This window comes from Microtus oregoni, unplaced genomic scaffold (assembly GCF_018167655.1).
Source record: "Microtus oregoni isolate MIOR12 unplaced genomic scaffold, Mior012 000014F_ref0000157, whole genome shotgun sequence".
NCBI classification, from domain to species: domain Eukaryota; kingdom Metazoa; phylum Chordata; class Mammalia; order Rodentia; family Cricetidae; genus Microtus; species Microtus oregoni.
The window spans coordinates 6,360,077-6,379,139 of record NW_024543073.1 but is presented as its reverse complement, the minus strand read 5'-3'; the positions used below and the strand labels follow the sequence as shown (position 1 = coordinate 6,379,139).

The 19,063-nt window shown below is 44.0% G+C and overlaps 1 protein-coding gene across 9 annotated transcripts in view; it reads left to right on the top strand.

The window, feature by feature from the left end:
• Window positions 1-19,063, top strand: part of Pde4d (phosphodiesterase 4D) — an 845,080-nt gene that overhangs the window by 804,037 nt on the left and 21,980 nt on the right. Inside the window, exon 1 of one of the 9 annotated variants that reach the window (XM_041663301.1) lies at window positions 12,586-12,622. The exons of 7 other annotated variants lie outside the window; for them this stretch is intronic. Coding sequence is in view for 1 of the 2 variants with exons in the window: in XM_041663299.1 (XP_041519233.1) it covers window positions 14,493-14,540 (48 nt within the window). In the remaining variant the exon portion in view is untranslated. Of the gene's footprint in view, window positions 1-12,585; window positions 12,623-14,188; window positions 14,541-19,063 lie in introns of those variants that run through there. One more of the 9 variants, XM_041663299.1, reaches the window with a different exon arrangement.

Genomic DNA, 19,063 nt, shown 5'->3' with positions numbered 1-19,063 from the left:
CAGACCCTGAAGGATGTAGAGAAGAACAGTCCCAGACTCTGAGCTTGCAGAGTCAGAAACAGTACCGTTCCCTGCCTGAAGCTTTGAGGCCAGTGGGGAAATGACTTCCTGTCACACATTTTAATAGTGTCCTTTTAGTACATATTACTTCCCCTGAAGCTAGTTAGAAAACCCCAGGAAGGCATCTTACCGCCTAGTGGGAGCCTCCCTTTCTGTGTCTTTTCTCATATCTGAACCTGGAATTTGTAGTGTGCTCCTAGAAGCAATGCATTGAATGTCAGAACACTTTCTGCCACCATTCCCGGATAGACAGATAGACGGGGAGGGAGGGAGGGAGGGAGGGAGGGAGAGAGAGAGAGAGAGAGAGAGAGAGAGAGAGAGAGAGAGGTCTTGATTCTTCTCAGGCTATGTTTTCCAAGTGTACGTAAACAGTTAATTAGTTATTTAGCTTATTCATCTATTTAGTGAGTACTAGATTCCGAAATAGCAATAGCAGGATCAGCAAAATCTGGTTCCCAGAAGGGAACCCTCTGGTTACTAGAGGGTTGTCGATGTCTGGAGTCTAGTACATCTTGTCCTGCCTGCCTTCTTTTCCAAGTCATGTCAGATGGGAGCGAAGCACTTACCTCAACCTCCTGCTCACAGAAGTGTGATGTAAGAGTGCCTGTGAGGCTAGAAGGTGACCTAGACGAGGCCACTTTTTAACAGGACACCCATATCTATGGGAGGGCATTGGATAGGACGTTGTAACTCAAGTTGGATTTGCCAAGTTGGTCAAGAGTTTTGGGACTGGGTGGTACGAAGCCTTACTGATGGTGAGGATTGTGGCAACAGACAAAGCCTAAATTCAGGAAAGGCGTAAGAAGGTTTAGGATTTTGAAATTAGCCTGTGGTTGTGAGTTGGCTTGGAGGTAGCTTTTGTTGTTTTTGTTTTCTAGTAGGGGCAAAATGAGATGCAGATATGGATTCATGGGGCGGGGGGCGGGGGGGGGGTGCAAAACATGAAAACTGAAGAAAAGTTGGGTAGTGCAGAGAGCTCACTGTGGAGTGTGCACGAGGAAGGCATGGACAGGAGCAGCTGGGGATGACCTGGGGTCAAAACTCGCTTGGCTGGAGGCAAGCTGATCAGTTGGTGTCCCTGCCCTCTCTCCAGCCTCAGGGCTCCTATGGTGAAACGCACTTGTCATGAGCCGTTGGGACAGCCTGGAAGGAAAAAGAGAAATCCCAGACAGGTCAGCCAAAGGGTGCAAACATCTAAGGGAGGGCAGTCAGCTGTGGATGTGGGAGGAGGGGTGGGGCTGCCCGGAGAGGGAGATTTATGGCCATGGTGTACTTCACGAGGCTCGGCCTCTTTAGCACTGCAAGCTAGTGTCACCTCCTTCACCTGTGACCTCCTTGAGTCACGGCCCAGTAGAAGCACGGGTGGGTTGCTCAATCCAGCTCCTGGGCCATCTCCTGAGGAACATGTTGCCTGGGAGTGAAGGGTAGAAGTTGAAGAGGCTTAGGCGTAGCAGGGAGCAAGCTGCAAAAGGAGAGAATGCACCGTGTCAGAATAAGTACAGTGGGTCCTGGTAATTGGTCCTAAGTTGCTAGAGATGCTGGAAGAGTACACTGGTGCAGAGGAGCAGGTGATAGGGAACCATTTTCTCCTCTCTGTGGCCCCCTAAACTCTGATGAGAAATTCCACGACTGTATAGAAATCTACCGCAGACTAGAGATGCCACCTTGGATAATCCAATTGCTTCCATCTCTCCTTGCCCACGTCTGTGTCACTCGGAACTAATATAACCCACCTCACAGGGCTCTCAAACAGAGCAAAACTCAGGTAAAGCGCTTAGCGCGCTGGCGCATGGAGGCACCGTGGACTATCTTTAGTAGGGATGGGGCTGCAGCTATTTTTAAATTTCAAAGGTCAACTTTATATACTGCTGTATAGGTAACCCATTGCAACTGGAGCTTGAGTCAACAGGCGTGGGGAGAGCTTACAGGGTGCCTTTGAAATCCTGATACCCAGTCCCAGTGATTTATGGCGCCTCACTCGCCTGCATATGTGATGCTCACCGAGGCTGTTTACTTTAGTTTTAGCCCGGTAACCTAGCACCCCGGGAGAGCAAATTTTTTATTGAAACTGACCAGTTAACCCTGGTCACTCAGAGAGACTATGTATGCAGGCAGTCACGGGAAAGGCGTGTGTGTGGATTTTCATCCTGTTGGCCCAGAGGAGGCCCCTTTTCTTGTGCTTTGATTTTCCCTTCACTGTGGATGACTTCCAAGGAAGGCTCTTGATGCTGTGAAGTATTGAGATGGTGGTTAACGATGTACAAAAGATCAGTCAGGATGCTGGCTGTCTCCTCCTGGTAGTAGAGACAAAAGCTAATGGTCAGCCCTTTAATCTTTGTACCGAGTAAAGAAGACAATCCGGCTGAGAACAGGAGTAGAAGAGGTCACCTTGACTTCAGTGCCAGCTCTGGCGATGAGGTTTTGGGCATGAGTCTGACACTAGCCATGGCCAGCGACAAGAAATCCCCTAGTGGTACCATTGTTACAGGGGTTGGGCATGAGTCACTGCTTAGGTGAGTGGTCTACTTTCCTAGTGTCAGCCACTTTGCAGAGAACTCAAACTTGGGCTTCTCATTCCAACTCTGCTTTTTTTTTTAAAAAAAAAATTAATTGCAAAATTCTTTATCCATAGAGGTGAAAGAGATTTGTGAAATTGCCAGGCTTACCCAATTCATTTTACTGAGGTGGAAAAGTTAAGGTGGCTCAGGACAGACCCGGCCTCTGCCTTGTCGAGGCTTCTATCTTTGAGTGAATACAGACTTGTGACGCTAGATCTGACATTGATTGGAGTCTTTATCAACATCTCTTGTAAATGACATTTTGAATCTGCTGTGTCTTTGTTATTTGGGATGATCTGTCACCACTCTCTGCATCAACGTAACACTTTTGTGCGTAAGACAGCTGACAACCACACACAGTTTTTAGTTTTTCAGTGAGAGATTGTTTTAGCCTTGTTCTTACGGACCATCTGATCTTTCCAAGGTTCTTGTGTGAGAAATAAGATTTTTTTTTTTTTTGCGTCTGAGTGCTTCTATGCAAACACATAGATAACTACCGGAACATGCACATATACCACGGAAAAAATATAGCCACGTGAGCAAGCCATTGTGTGTTAGTGAGCAATAGGCAACTTGATCTCCTTGTAGAGAAGTTTGAAGAGCTCTCATGCAACCCAGAGACGCAGAATGATGGGGAAGAAGCTTCCCAGAGTGAATACTGCTGAAGCCTGAACTGAGCATCCCGGGACTGTGCAACTGTGATGAGAAAGGGGTATGTTCCAGTGGTTAGACAAGGCCGGGTAGACTGCACGTGCCTGCAGATTCCACTGTGTTGGGTTTCTGTGGAGGTGGGAGGTTAGTGGTTCTTCAGGAAGCAAACAACTAGAATAGATAATCCAGTTGTAAAACCAGAGGCAGGCATGAGACATGTATATTTGGCAGCACCATGAGATGCTATAGTTGCAGGTCTACACCACTTGTATCTCCTGGGAACCCTGAGGAATCCTCACATTTGATTGGAACCCAGCAACAGGGATTTTAGGAAGGTCCTCCAGGAGGCAGGGAATAGGATGGGACATCTTGAGGGGAAAGACTCCAAGCAAGTAGAATCAGAGAACTAGGCAGCAATGTGATAAGGGTTTGGAACAGGTTGAAATTGACATGAAAGAGTAGATGGAGGTGGCAAGGCACAGAAAACAAGGAAGAGGAGTCTGCAGCCTGAGAGGTGGAACTGTAACCCCAGACAGTGAAATGGCAGTAATTAAATATTTAGGAGGAAAAGCCAATAGTGGGTGGGAGACCTTGGATAGTTTTTCAGTTAAATTTGTAGATGCAGAATTGAGGTGAGGTTATATGTCCACATAGAAGTACCCTGCATATCTTCAGTAGTCAGGGCTAAGATTAAGGAAACAAATGGCAGAACTGGAGAGATGACTCAAAGGTGAAGAACACTTCCTGCTCTTCCAGAGGACCTGGGTTGAATTCCCAGGGCTAGTGGCAGGCAGCTCACAGCCACCTGTAACTCCAACTTCAGGGGATCCAAGGACTGGCCTCCTCAGGCACTGGCTCACATGCACATGGGTGTGCACACACGCGTGCGCATGCACACAAACAATACAAATAAATATGATAAAACATAAGACAGAGAAGAAGCCCTTACTCACATTGGTGGAAGTGCAAACTGGCATCCACTATAGAAATAGAGGTTCCTTACAGAGCTAGAAATAGATCTGTCAATCAACCTACCTTTACCACTCCAGGACATCAAACCAAAGGACGCTGAATCCTTCTACAGACATTGGCTCATCTATGTTGACTGCACTACCCACAATGGCTAGGAGATAAAGTCAACCTGGATTCCCACTGACTGATGAATGGGTAATGAAATGTGGTCCATATACATAATCAACTTTAGCTGTATGCTGCTTCACTGGGAGTTTTAGAAGACAGTTTTGTGACTGATCAGAACTGATCATTCTGGATGCCATCTGCTTGATTTATTTTCTTAGTGCCCCAAATGGAAGTTGATGTGTTCTAATGAACATATGTGCTTATTAACATATGAGGAGAAAGTGACAACCAAAGCTAGAATTGCTCGTGTTCAGCCATTGATCACTGTTCCCAGTGCTTGCAGTGTTTCCACATAAATGGATAGGGGTCAGTACTCCCTTCTGTTGCAGCTTCCAGAATGCAGCCCTGAGCTATGGTCTGTTTTTATTTGCTATGTCCTGCCATCAAATCAGTCTTAAGGGACGTAGAAAGCGCCCCATTTAAAGAATGCTGCTCGTGGAATATACTAATACACACTTAGTCTGGTGGAATGGACTCACACAGCAGTAGGGGATGTCCAGGAGAGGGAGTCTACCTCTTACAAAGACTCACACTTTTGTAGTCTTATCTGGGAATTTGCATTTATGAGCTCAGAACATCCTGAGAAGTGATCCTAGAACTGTGGAGATCTCAAATGCCTTCTCAGCTCCTGCTGGTATAACTTCAGTAGTTGGTAGAGAAACCATTGGTTGCACATATGGTTGGGTAGACATCACTGCAGGGCTCTGAAGGCCTTTTATTAATCCAATTGTTTTCCTTGTGATGGAAATGGGCGTAATGAGTCTTTCTCTGTACTACCACTCCCAAATAACAACACGGAGACTTATTCATTATGAAAGCTTGGCCTTAGCTTAGGCTTGTCCCATTAGCTTAACTAAAATTAACCCATTTATTTTATTCTATGTCTGTCACATGGCTCGTTACCTCGTCTCTCCATAGTGTTCATGCTCCTTCCTCAGTATCTGCCTTGCCTGGTGACTCCGCCTTCTTTTTCCCAGGGTTCTCTCTTTCTTCCCCAAAGTCCTGCCTATATCTCCTGCCTAACTATTGGCCATTTCTCTTTTTAGTACACCAATCACAGCGATGCATTTTCTCACACTATACAAAAAGGGAGCCCTGTGAGGCCACAGTGCCTTGACACAAAGATTACACTTTTCAGAACACCCACTTCTCTGCCTACTCTCACTTTCTGTCTTTGTTCAGATTTCCCACCTGGCTTTACTCTCCCAAGTCATTGGCCAGAACAGCTTTATTCATTAGCCAATAAAAGCAACACATATACAGAAGGACTTCCCACATCATCTGTAACAAATGGGTCTGCTGGATAATGAAGGTTAACTATTGAACTCTGCTTCATCCACTATGCTGGATCACCTGTGTTAGCTCTGATTTTCCTCCTCACAGTGCAGAGCCCTTAAGTCATACACTGCATAAAAATGTATGAAATACTCTGTGTTCCATACCATTTTTGCCCTTTCGTTCTCAGTCAGGGTTGCAAACTTTGAAAGTCCCGTTATTAAACTGTGTTTTCTTTGTTTGAGATAATGTCTCACCCTGTAACTGAGGCTGACCTGTAGCTCACCATGTAACCCAGGCTGGCCTCACCCTGTAACCCAGGCCAACCTGCGGCTCACCATGTAACCCAGGCTGGCCTCACCCTGTAACCAAGGGCTGACCTGCAGCTCACCATGTAACCCAGGCTGGCTTCACCCTGTAACCCAGGCCGACCTACAGCTCACCATGTAACCCAGGCTGGCCTCAAACTCATAGCTGTCCTCCTGCCTACGATCATTGGATTCTGGAATTACAGGCTTGAATCACCAGGCCTCCCTCCCACTATTACACTACTTTTATCTCATTGTTTCCTCCTGTTAAGTCTCCGTTCTTGGAGGATTTAAATAGCACCACTACTTAATGAAGATACTGCTCTTTGTGAATTCAGGACCTAAGTGATCTTGAGTGAGGAGTGTCTCAGGCTTTCCCGCTCCTCATCAGCTGTGAAGTAGGATTTTAAAACAGCCCATTATCTGCTCCATGTCCTCTGCTGGAGTACTCTAAAACACCATGAAAAGTCTTGAAGGAAGTGTTCAGTCTGCCTCCCTGTGCTACCCTTGTAGTATTTGAAAGTGGCTGCCCATTCAGAACTCAGTTCTCTGGCAGCCTTCCTTGTCTAGAACCCTAGAAATGTAGGGGTACAGAGGAGATAGAAGATATTGATTGACTGAAAAGCACATGAAATCTTCATATACTTAAACATTGCTGCCCTCGACTCAGGATTCATCATCTTCTCCTGTGAAGCCTCCCACCATGATCCCCTCCATCTTAAGCCTGGCAGCAGTCAAACAGGCGTTGAGCAAGCCCAGTGCGCCTGTACCTTAGTCCTCCCGATAGTCCTGGTGTTCACCTGTGACATCATGACTGCGGTGCCTCTCTCTCTCTCTCTCTCTCTCTCTCTCTCTCTCTCTCTCTTCTTTTCTTGCACCTGTTAGAACAGCTTATAGATGTAAATAGCATGACACTTAAAATGTAAATCATACCATATCTCCTGCCCTTCCAGCTATACCACTGTGCACTCTCGAAGGCTACGAGGTCTCCCGCAGTCTCATCCTGCAGAGTGGATTCTGCCTCAGATTTTCTTTACTTTTTAAAATCGGACATTGTTTTTCTTCATTGATACATAAAGCCATCTTGTGACGTTTCAAAACGTGTGTACATTATGAAACCTTAAATCGGGTGAAATATACCTATTTGGCGCATCTTTGTGGTGAAAACATTCAGCATCCTTTCTTCTGGGTTTCTGAAATATGCCGATTATTCCGGAGGACACACCGGTTTATGCTGTAGGGCACACCAGACTCCTGCTCCTATCCGACCACACCAGAGGGTGTGTGTCAGCCAGCCTTCTCTATCCCTCCCTCCTCCTGCCTGCTCCCAGCCTTAGTATGATACACATTGTCCCTCACTACTTCTCAGTTGGTCCATAGGAAGTGCGCACACCTCCTGACCGGCACTTGGCCCTTTCTAGGTAGTTGGGTCCCTTCTCAACTCTCATCTTAACCTGTGGGAGTTTTCCTGACTTGGATTTCTACCCTCTTGACATTTATTTATTTACTCATTTTGTTTGGTGCTTTATTGTTTTCTGCTGCCTGGTAGCTGTTTACCAGAAATCTGGCAAAGATACGTGAATGACTGTTCTAAAATACTCTGCCCATAGCGCTGGAAGTCTGTTACTTTTATAGGAATTTTCTGTGAGCCTTTAGTGCTGTGATTTGTTTCTAATTGTTGGTAGTAACAAGGGTTCAATAGAGTTTGGAAAATGTTATGATGATTAAAATAAAAAATAAACAAGTAAATAAGTGAGGTTCTGTAGCACACTTCTCGTATAGTAACATAGTACATCTTTTGATCGTGTTAATGTATATAATCTCCATAAAGGCTAGCATTGTGTCAAAAAGATAATTTTGCAGTGGAAATCATAAGAAAAGTGTCTTAGTAGATTGATGTTCTTTACATTATATTCTTAGACCAAAAGCCATCTTAATAGAGGAGAAAGGGTTGCATGCTGAGGATAGGAGGCAGATTTCCACGGATGATAAAGAGGACAGAGCAGGGAATAGACACGAAACCTATGACAATGGCAGAGGTCAGAAACGTGGAGGTTTTCAGAGTGCTTGGTTTTGTTCTCCGAGCTCCACGCCCCACCATGTTGGAATTTCTTCCTTCTAGCAGGTATAGAACTAAGGACTAAGGTGGGCACACCGTAAACATATTTTTTCTTTGTCCTTTCAGTGATGAGTACATAAAAGTGGCCTATGTCATCATCATTAGGTGTTGATTTTGTTAATTAGTTGGAATACTTTGTTGTTTGTCTTGGTGCTGTCCGTAGCATTTCCTGTGTATAAAATCCTGTCATTTGCCATTGTGATAGTCTGACCTCCTCCACTCAAACCCAGAAGCAAAGAGGCCTCAACGTTTATGTGAAGTCTGGTTATTCTTTATGAAAGCAGAAATCATGTTAGGGATAGATATGATGACAGCATAGTTGGGTAAATCTCTATGAACATACAAGGTTGTCTCTATGAATCCAAACTGTATCCATGGTTGCAAAATGCAATGTGTCTTAGTTACATCTGGTGGCGTGATAACACACCCTGAGCAGGAAAACTCATAGACGGGATCAGAGTCCATGATGGCAGACCAGAAGCATCGTCACCAGAGCAGGAAAACTGAGGGCTCCCATCTTGAACCTCAGCAGGAAGCAGAGAGAAAATGGGAAGAGTGTGTTGTGTGGCTTTTAAACCTTCAGCCTGCCCCCAACAACATCCTTTCTCCAGCAAGGCCATACCTCCTAAACATGCCCAAACAGCACCACCAATGGGGAACAAATATTCAAACGTCTGAGCCTGTGGGGGATGTTCTCATTCAGACTACCGCATGTGCTTGTGTGTGGTTGGTCAGTTGATCCACTTAGCAAAGAAATCCAGCCGTCATCTCGGGTCCATATTAGTTCAGTTCCAAGAACTGCTCAAAAGAAATAACGTGCCTTGTCTTAGAATCTGTCTGTGCAAGTGTTTCAGGTATATCCTGATTTATTTATTTATTTATTTTTTGACTTATTTACTACATATACAGTGTTCTGCTTGCATGTATACTTGCAGGCCAGAAGAGGGAACCAGATCTCATTACAAATGGTTGTGAGCCACCATGTGGTTTCTGGGAATTGAACTCAGGACCTCTGGGGAAGAACAGTCAGTGCTCTTAACCTCTGAGCCATCTCTCCAGCCCAAATGTGTAGCCCAGGCTGGCCTTGAACTCGTGATCCTCCTGCCTCTGCCTCCTTCAGCAAATCCTACCCCTACCAGCCTGCGCCACCACAACTGGCGTATTTCCTGTTTTAACTAAAGCAGTTTGGTGAAAATTTTTGGGCCATGATAATAAAAGGATTGATTAATCTTGGATGTTTTGGATGACTGCTTCATTTTTAAAAGTCAACATGGTGTTCTTCCTTTCAGTCTCAAATCTCCATAATACTCTCCAGAGAAGATGCTATTCCTGAAATTGTACGTTTGAGCTCTCTGGGCCTCTGTGATGTTATTCTTTTTCCCTATCCAAAACCCACCATTTTCAAAGTCTGTGATGCCAGTCTGGCGCTCAGGGCTGGTTAAGTTAAATGCATGTGATTTAGCACTAGAGGGCGCCAAATACAAACAGATGCCGTGAATTTGCGCGTGGTCAGACTCAGCATTTTTCAAGAAAGAATTTTTATAATGTAAAAGCGAAATGTAAATTATATAATTTAAAGGAGTTATTGACAATGAATTCTAGATTATTACTGGCTCCCTCTAAAACCATCTCAAGGGACTTGGGAACAAATGGAGTCTGTTCTCACAGCCCTTAGTTTGCTATAGCTATTTATGTCTGGATTTCAATTTCTCCCCAGAATTTTCTCGGAAGAATTTAGTAATCAGATTTTCATTTGTTAATCCAATAAGAGCAGCACAGGCTATGGAAGCTCCTACTTTATATTGACTTGATTCTAAAATATAAAAAAGCTCCTTTCTCTCTTTCATTGTAAGTAGAAAGGTATAAAATGAATATAGATCTATTATAGTATTACATGGTTTCCATCTCCATGAGTGGTACGTAGTAAAATACCTTTCCTGGGAACGGTACCCTTAGTCTGATAAGCCCTGAGCGTCAACACACTCATCCATAACTATTTCAGGCAGGATAATAGTGGGTACAGCTCAGACTTGATGTCCCGGGCCTTTCATGTCGGCTCTAGGCTAAATAAAGAACAAAGTCCAAAATGCTCTTTTCCGGCTAGCATACGTTACTTGTAGATATCCGTGGAGCTCAGTGGAGCATTTCCACACGTACGGCTTGTACTCGCCCATCATCCTTACCCACACTGCTTCCCCCAAACCCGTCTCAGCCCCTACTGCGTGCTGTCCTAGGTTCAGTCAGCTTTCTTCCACGTGTGATAGACACCTGCAGTGTCGTCTGCTGCGTGGGGGGCTCACGAGGTCGTGTCTGTCACTTAGTCAGACAGTAGGAGGTCAGATGGTGGCTCTGCCGCCTCCTGGCTTGGCCACAGTTAATCCACGACCCAGTGCTTTGCAGATTGGCTTCCTTTTTATGGTCCCATCTTAAAGGTGTTTCCTATCCCGCTTGTGGTATCAGGTCAGCGATGCCGGTGTGTGTTGCAATCAGGTGGTTCCTGGGTTGCCAGCAGCTGCAGACTCCCCTGGTTGGTCACTGAAGTGAAGTGTGTGCGTAGTTTTCTGTGTTTTTTCCCCCTCCCTGTCCCTCTCGTCTTTCATAATGTCCACATGGACCTTCTCAGACTCTGCTTCATGCTGGCACGCCTGCACGCTCAAACAGCAAGGTACACGCTGTGAGGCTCCGGTGACCTGGCCCCTCGGTCCTACAGCATCTTGGTTACACAGGCCAGCTCAGACTCTCTGGAGAGTACAGCAGCTTGTCAGGAGCTATCTGCAGTTAGCTGCGGCACTAAGCCCCTTCCAGGTTAGGATTGTGTGCTAAAGCAAGGCTTCTTAATCATTCCTCAGTTACTATCCTTTTGCCTGGGGAAATTTTCATGTCTGTCAGGTCAGATAACCCAAGGTCATGGGCGGAGTGAATACCCACTTACGCACATCAGTTCACCACTTAACTGATAAATAAGTCAAAAAGAATTGTATTTTAAAATAATTCCTTGATGGTGTACTTACAGTTTTTTTTACCATTTATTAAAGAGTAAAATAAGTTTGAGTAATGAGGAGGTAAATATATTTGTTTAATTTTATATATAGGATTAAATCGTGACTGAATATTTGATACCGTAGGATGCTAAGTAGCTTCAATACTGTTCATAGTTGATACACATTTTGTAATCATCACTGTTATAACAACACCCTTTGCATAAATACAGAGAGCAAAATGGCAGAGATGTGATTTAGGTCATTAAAAAACAATCTGTAAATTCTGTTTTAGTCTTGACACCCCAAAATTTGTTGAAAAGATTTAAAAAACAAAGCTGCTTAAGCCAACAAGTCAAATAGCAGTTTTTAAATCACGCATTCTAACAACACAATCCAAAGATGTAGTAACTTGGTACTTAACTTGCCGTAGAGTGATGGAGGGATAGTGAGTGTGTGGCTGGCTGTAACTGTGTTTACTGTGTGTAGAACGGAAGTATTGCCATTCATAACATGCAGCGCTATCTAACGTGAGCTACACGTTCCCAGCACTGCCCTGTGCTCTTACCCGGCAGGATCTCATGCACAGTGAGTGCAGTGTGCGTGCCTACTGTGTGGTCAGAGCCAAAGTGCCATGATGTCGCCTTCTACAACCCAGCGAGACCAGAAACACCTCAGGCTCACTGTGCAGGATTTCAAGTTAGTTTAGGTTTAGGTTGTCGTGTATGTAGTGACCTTGAACTGTTATAACGTGTGTGACCTTGCACTCACACTTTTGTGGGCTCCTGAACGGCAATTTAAGAAGCCAGCGCTAAGGACTGAAGTTGGAGTTCACGGTCTGAGTATCAGGGGATAGCTGGGAAAATCATTTTCCCCTCCAGCTCTCCCTGTCTCTGGAATTGAGGGGTGGAGGGGGGGACGCTGATCCTGACGCTGTTTCCTGCTTCTCCAAAAGATTAGGATTGGCGTGGTGGGCATGGAAATGAGAAGGAACAGAGTACTGGATGGAATGGCATTTTATAGGAGACAGGAGTTGGTCGCAGCGTTGCGTGAATGGGGGGGGGGGGGGGGCTACAGCGGGAGACGGGAACATCCCAGGGTTACTCAAGGATTCAGTAGGGTGATTTACACAAAACACCTGATAGCTAGCTAGCGTGTGGCTCACATGAGATGCCTACTGAATGGACAGAAAGAGTCACCGATTTCTTCAGGGCCCTGGAAGACACACGGGCCCAGTGACCGCAGCTGCAGTAGTCATGCGAACTACTTTAAATAGAAGAATGGTTCATGTTTTTTGTCAAAGCTCCAGGTGACTGGCAGGGTGTTTGAAATGGGAGAGGATTGTGAATCTGGAAACATGGTACTAAAGTTCAGGTGAGAAGTAGTCACAGACGAGTGTGGGCCTGAAACAGCGTCCGTGGAGCTGGGAGTTGAAGCTTTAATAGATGGCAAAGGCAAGACAGGAACACAGAGAACACCAGAGCAGTGGAGGAAGTGGAAAACGTGAGCGCATAAGACAGGACGTTGTTAGAGGTAAGAGACATGGAGGACAGGAAAGGGAGATGTTCCCGGTGCTTTGCCTGGGGTGGAATATTGGGGTGGAGAATTTAGAGGCATGTGTGAGGTGAACACAAAGGTGTGGAGTGACTGAGAACCCCAACCGCAAAGGACCTAGTAGAAATATCAAGGAGGTGATGGTTTTTTCCCCCATTCCCCGTGGGATGAGTTTCACGCCCCCTACCTTAAAACTGAATGGTACAGACCCTACACGGCCTGTACCATTTTTTTTTAGCCATGTAAAAGTGTCACAATTTTATAAAGCACAGCAAAAGGAAATAGATAAATGTGCGCTAGAACATTAGCAAAGGTCTACTCTCATCAGCGTTATTAAAAATTTATGAACGTGTACTTGTGGAATTTTCCATTTAACATTTTCAGCGTACTATTGACTGAGGGGACTATGGAAAGGGACATAAAAGAGCTACTGTGCTAGGCAAGTGTTAGAGGGAGAACATCCGAAGGCAGAGCTGGTAAGGAAAGCTATCCAGTCAGGGAGTCACAGAAGCCCGGACTAATAGACAGAGACAAGAGTATGCCTTATGCAGAAGAAATGCATTTCTCTGATTTCTCATCCACAAAACTTTTTTGGGGTAAAAATTACATTGAATAATACTGTGCCAAACAGAGTAGAAAGGTTGGCTTTCCCAAAAGACTATTAAGTTCTTTTTTAAGCCCTCCTGATTAAAGGTGTGATTACTCTCCATTTCAACTCTGCATTCCTTAAAACGTTCTGTCCTTTCTCAACTTCATGTGGACTCATAAAAAACAAACAAACAAACAAACAAAAAACCTCCTCTGATCAGAAATCATCATTCAGGGATATGAACTTTCAGATACCTCCTCCCTTCCCTCTTCTGTTTTACATTTTGTAAGTTGTAGAATGTAGCTATATAACAATAGGAACAAAGGACGCCAAAAGCAGCCTCCCCAAGGAGGAGGGATGCAGGGATGCATTCTCTTTTGTGAAAGCTGGACCTGTGGCATTTCGTAATTCCTGTGCCTGTGTATTGAGCAAGGGAGGAAGCAAAGCTGTCTCCATCACCAGGGAAGCCACGTGTTTGGGACTTGAGATAGGAAGGCAATTTAAACGCGTGGAGAAGTCGGAGATTATTAGAATCCACAGACAGCTCTGCGCGGACTGGCAATGCTTATTTTAAGGAGCAGCTACAGATCGAGAAGTTTTGCGGTCGCTATCCATCCCTGTGAGAGGGAAGCCCCATTCATCTTTTCACAGGCAGCCTTGTAGCTGCAGGGAGACCTTTATTAAATGGCGTTCACCATGTGGAGAGGAAAGCCTCTTTTCCCCAAGAGGCTCACCTCGGGAACCAATCACAAAGCAGCCTGAGCCGCATCCATGCCCCCTGCCGGCTTAGATCATGGACGGAATGCGATTGGTGCATAGTTGGTTCTATGGGCGTGGTTTTGTGCCCCTCTTCCCGGCTTCCCCCGCAGTTCCTTATTTGGTAGCTTTTGACAGAACTAGTCTTTCTCGATGCTAAGCATCTTGACATACATTATTCATTAAGCCCTGGCGCTCGGGAGAGAAGGATGCAGGTCCTTAGCTCTTTAGCCGGCCCTTCATCAGATGGATGTTCCTTATTCAGAATAGTTGCTGAATTTTGTTCCATTCTGGAGTTTTACAAATAGCATCTTTTTAATGGGAAAACGACTGGATGGGATCGTAGCACGGTGCTTTCTTATTTATACTTAATGAACAAAAGTCTTTAAATTCCCACACGGCTGGTTGGTTTGTGGAGACTGTTTAAAATCAAGGTTTGAAGAGATACATATTTTAGAATTTGCAGACCTACCTATACGTATATAGACACATAATCTATCAAAAATGCCTGAAGCAAATTATTTATTGTCAGTGTCTTGGGGCTACATAAAGGTAAGATTTATTTTGCTGTTAAAACTGATTACTCTTGATTGCATAAATTGTGGATTTTAGCAAATGCTAATGGTGTCTGAGCAGTTTTACTTTCTTCCCCTAGATATGAACTAGGAAGACAGTATGTATTTTTGTTGCTGAGGATAAGGTTGTCTAACTGGGTGTCCGGTGTCGTTTGCATACTAAGATAGCTTTTGATTGTGCATTGCTTCTTTCGTTTGTCCTGTGTAGATTTGAGTTATGCCATAAAATAGCAAGGCAATGAAATTAATTAATTGCAAATAAATTGCTGTGCCTAATTCCTTCCAGTGACTGATGAATTCTGTTAGCATGCAGTATTGAAATCTTACCAGCTGGTGTGTGGCTCTAAATATCAGTGCTACTTTTGACTTGAAGAGGAAACATTCATTTTCACCTTTTTGTCTTTAAAGCCAGAGATGATTTGCTTGACTATTTTTCATTATAATGCAAGCTTGATTATCTGCCATAACTATAAGAAAGTTTATTCATATGGTGCCTGCCTTTTTTTTTTAATTCCAAAAAATGAATTCATATAAGGAACTGGTAAGATTGTGTGGATGGATGCTGGGCAAGCTTTTGCCTGCCCTGTGTTAAAGCTGTCATTGAGTTCTGTCTCTGTGATAGAAGCGGGAAGTAGGAAAAAACAAAAACAAAAAATCTTATTCAGTTCCAACAGAAGCATCATTTGGCTACTGTTTCCATAGGGTTCAGCCTTGAATGTATCAGTCAGTCGTGGCACATTTTCAAAGATATCTGTGTTGCCTTAAGGAGTTTCAGATGGGAGTTTTTTTTTTTTTTTTTTCCTGTCTCTTTGTGAGGGAAACCTTCATGTTTGCTGTTGAGATTGATTAGCCTTCTAAGAAAGCTGGAAATCTCATCTCTGGTTTAGCCGCCCATATAGTTAGGATTTCTCAACTCTCTATAAATCTCTAGGGCAGTGCAGATTTTTAAGATGCTTTTCATGTTTGCATTGAGTTTTGCTAGTCATTTCTTTTTTAAAAATCCCAGTAAAAAGTAAATGTAAGACTACTCATGCCCTCCCGCGGACTCTGTCTCCCAGCTGTTACAGCTCATTGAGACATTTTAAGGACCCTGGGTTAGTATTATGACTATGAACAATGCCTACACAGATCTGAATATAGAATAGTAGGACTTAACGTTTGGAGTGAAAACTTGCTGCACTGTTTTGTGCCTGTATTGACATTCTGCCCCTAAAACCTTTTAAGAAAGTCAAATATTGGTAATTGGTCTTGTGTATTCCGAAAGATTCATTTTTATAGAGCCAACGTGGTACTCCTTTAAATGGGTCTTAATATTGATATCTCCCCTCCCGGCAGGGCATCCCTTTCAAGAGATCACTAGCATTTCACAGTGAAAGCAGTCGTCGGTGTAGTGCTCATTGAAACAGGTCTTCATATCAATACCGTCCACCCTTGCAGGGTTCATCTTCAAATGACTGTTAGCTGAATTCTGGGATGGAAACTGTAGTCATTTGCTACTGCTGGCTGCACCGCCTCTTTTCATGCACACAGGATATGCCTTGCCCCCACCCAGCCCTGGTGCACAATGACAGAGGATTGAATTCATAAAGGCTGAGTTTACTCCGTCTTTCACCGTCTTAACTGGAGATTGCTAAGCGGAGAAGGGGGACCCTAAAACACAATCTAGCATTCAGTGTGGCGGCATGTGGACTCCGCTGCATGATTGAGATGCAGCGCACACACGCTCTGGTGCCTGATGAGAACAAAGACCTCAGAAGCGTTCCCCGAGATAGCTTCCTCTTTTTTGCCTAGTGGTAACCCATGATGCTTTGTAAATGGTTTTAAAACCACTTAGATAGAGTAAGACAGGACCGGTAAGAAATTAATCAGCATAAAATAGAGGTAACTTTAAAACATAGCTCCGTGCTCAGTTAAATGGTTCTTTTCACGGGGTTCTAGTGAAAGGCGCATTTGTGCTTCCCTCTCCTAAATTGGGTAGGGAGTGGAATACTGTTGTAAGGAGTGGGCATCCTGTTAGCTTTTTAAACCACCCTTTCTTCCTTACCCGTGGTAATTAGTTTGTAAATACCTTAATAAACGTCATTACTCAAAATGACAGAAATTCACCTGGTAATTAAAATGTTTGTTAAAAGCTCCAGTGTTTTGTTCTTTAATGCATCAGACAATCAGCTCCAAGTTGAGAAAGCACTTGTGGCCACTTTTGTGGTTATTAATGTAGCATGCCTAGGTTGACATTGTAATTAGCAGTAGCAAGAAGAAGGTAAGCATTTGAACTCTTCACAGATGTCCCTTGTGCTGTGACTTCATTGGCTCTTTGCAAATGGACTTTTGGAAATCCCCCTGCCTTGGCTCCCCTGGGAAGAACACCTTGGGGAGTTGCTTTAAATATCATCTCTGTTCTGTTAAGATGAAACCGTGCCTTCTTTGGAACACAGCAAACCTTGGCAGGGAGACGGGTGTGCAGGTGTGTGATGCAGGGCTTTTCCAGGCCGTGTTTCTGTGACTTGAACAAAGAGGGGAGAGGACGGTGGGAAGAATGGCTATGACAGAGCCCTGTTCAGGGGAGTCTGCGGGGGGGGGGGGCATGCAGTCAGTCTGCACAGACGAATCTGCAGTGGCGTTTCTAGCCTCATGTTACACTGACTGACTATTTTGATGGATTTATGTAAACAAACAGTGAGAAGAATTGCACATCATATCAATACACTTCCAAAAAAAAGGAAATAGTTATGTGCCTTGTCTGCAGGTAGTATGAACATGGACATTTTTCTGCTGTATTGGACAACAACATATTAATTCTAACTGGTCTATGCATAAGGTAGACAGAGCTTCTGTGAATTCCTGTCTAATTTTCCCGGTTGGCCTCAGAAAACTGGTGTCTGGTGCTTAGCTGTATGTATAAGGTGGCGGCAGTTCCTGTACTGTCTCCTGAGAGGCTCAAGGGGGCCTAAAGCAGTGCCCGCCCCTCCCCACTTGGTCATGGTCAGGAAGTTCTTAATGGTATCTTCATCTAACTGCATGGACTACTTGAAGTCAGAGAGAGAATACGTCACTGGGTACATGTTCAAAATATTTAGAAAACCTTCTTTTGAATACATTTTGTCTAATGGGTACATTTTACCAGGGGTAATATTATGAAATAGCCATGATTGCCCATTTGGGTTATTGCCTAAATTCCCTTATGCAGTTGGATAAATGGGGGCTAGCTGTAGACATACCTATATCCAGTTCCACTGATGTGTCCTTCATTGACAAAAGTCAGTTATCAGAATAAAAAGCCTTGGGAGTCTGGATTGATCACCACACAAGGAACTAAGAGAAAGAACTCTCAAATAACACAGTGTGCACATCTTGTGGCAAGCAGATTATAAGACAGCCTAAATGGTTAGCTTATGTAGTTCATTGAAAATTAATAATTTACTTAAGGAAGCATAACTTGGTAAAGATGACACATTTTTTTTGGCAGTAGTTAGTGCAAATGCCTTTTGAAATATTCTCAGAGAGCCTGCGTTTACTTTCCTAAGTAGTGTGTGTTGCTAAGTGGAAGCAAACAGAACCTGACATCTTGTAGTGATGGGATGCAGAGTAAATAACAATACAAAGGCCCCGGAGAAAACAGAGCTAATTGTCTGTGACTTATGGGTAATTATCTCTGAGCAGTGGGGTTTAAATGCTTTTATAAAATCTTTCTGTATAGCTTTCTGTATCTTTCTACCATACATGTGTATGCTATGCTTGACAGGAATGTATACAAATATATAGGTTTTTTTTTAAAAGTAAACTTTGTTCCCATGATAAACTGTCCCTGCAGACTGACAAACAGAATTTGTGTACCATAGCCAGTTTCTCTTTTTCATCTGTAAGGGAAAGCTAGTGTTCACCCCTTGTGTCTAACAGTTGGTTGGTGTTATCTTGATCAGCCTCAGTGTTTGTTGTATTGCTTGAAGTATTAACCCTAATTTGGATTTTCTAGGGTTGACTTTGGAAGAGATCTGTCAGACTATATTGCTTCTTGATAGCCATCTCTGTATAAATTTTGCAGAGAAGCAAGATTTTGAAATTCTAGATGAGCCAGTTCATTTCGGAACTGCATTGTGAACACTTCCGAAAGAGGAGCTCATTCTTCCTCTCTAGTGAGATTTTAGAGTGAAATGTCAAGTTTCAAAGTCTACCAAGGATAAGAATAAAATCCTTTTTTACCTGTTGATCAAGTATTTAATAGTACTTAGTCTATACATTGGAAAAATGCATTGTTCTGGACGTCTCAGTTTGCTTGCTCTTGCTATGATAAAAAAAAAAAAAAAAAAAAAAAAAAACATGACCAAAAGCAACTTGCAGAGGAAAGGGCTTAGTTTGTGTTACAGGTCCAGGTAAAGTCTGTCACCAGGGGAAGTCACGATGGGGGGTGGGGGTGGGGGACGACCCCTATGGCAAACACTGAGGTGACAGCTAGGCCCCTGGATGTTGAAAGCGATTGAGGCATGTTAACCAGGTGGGTGA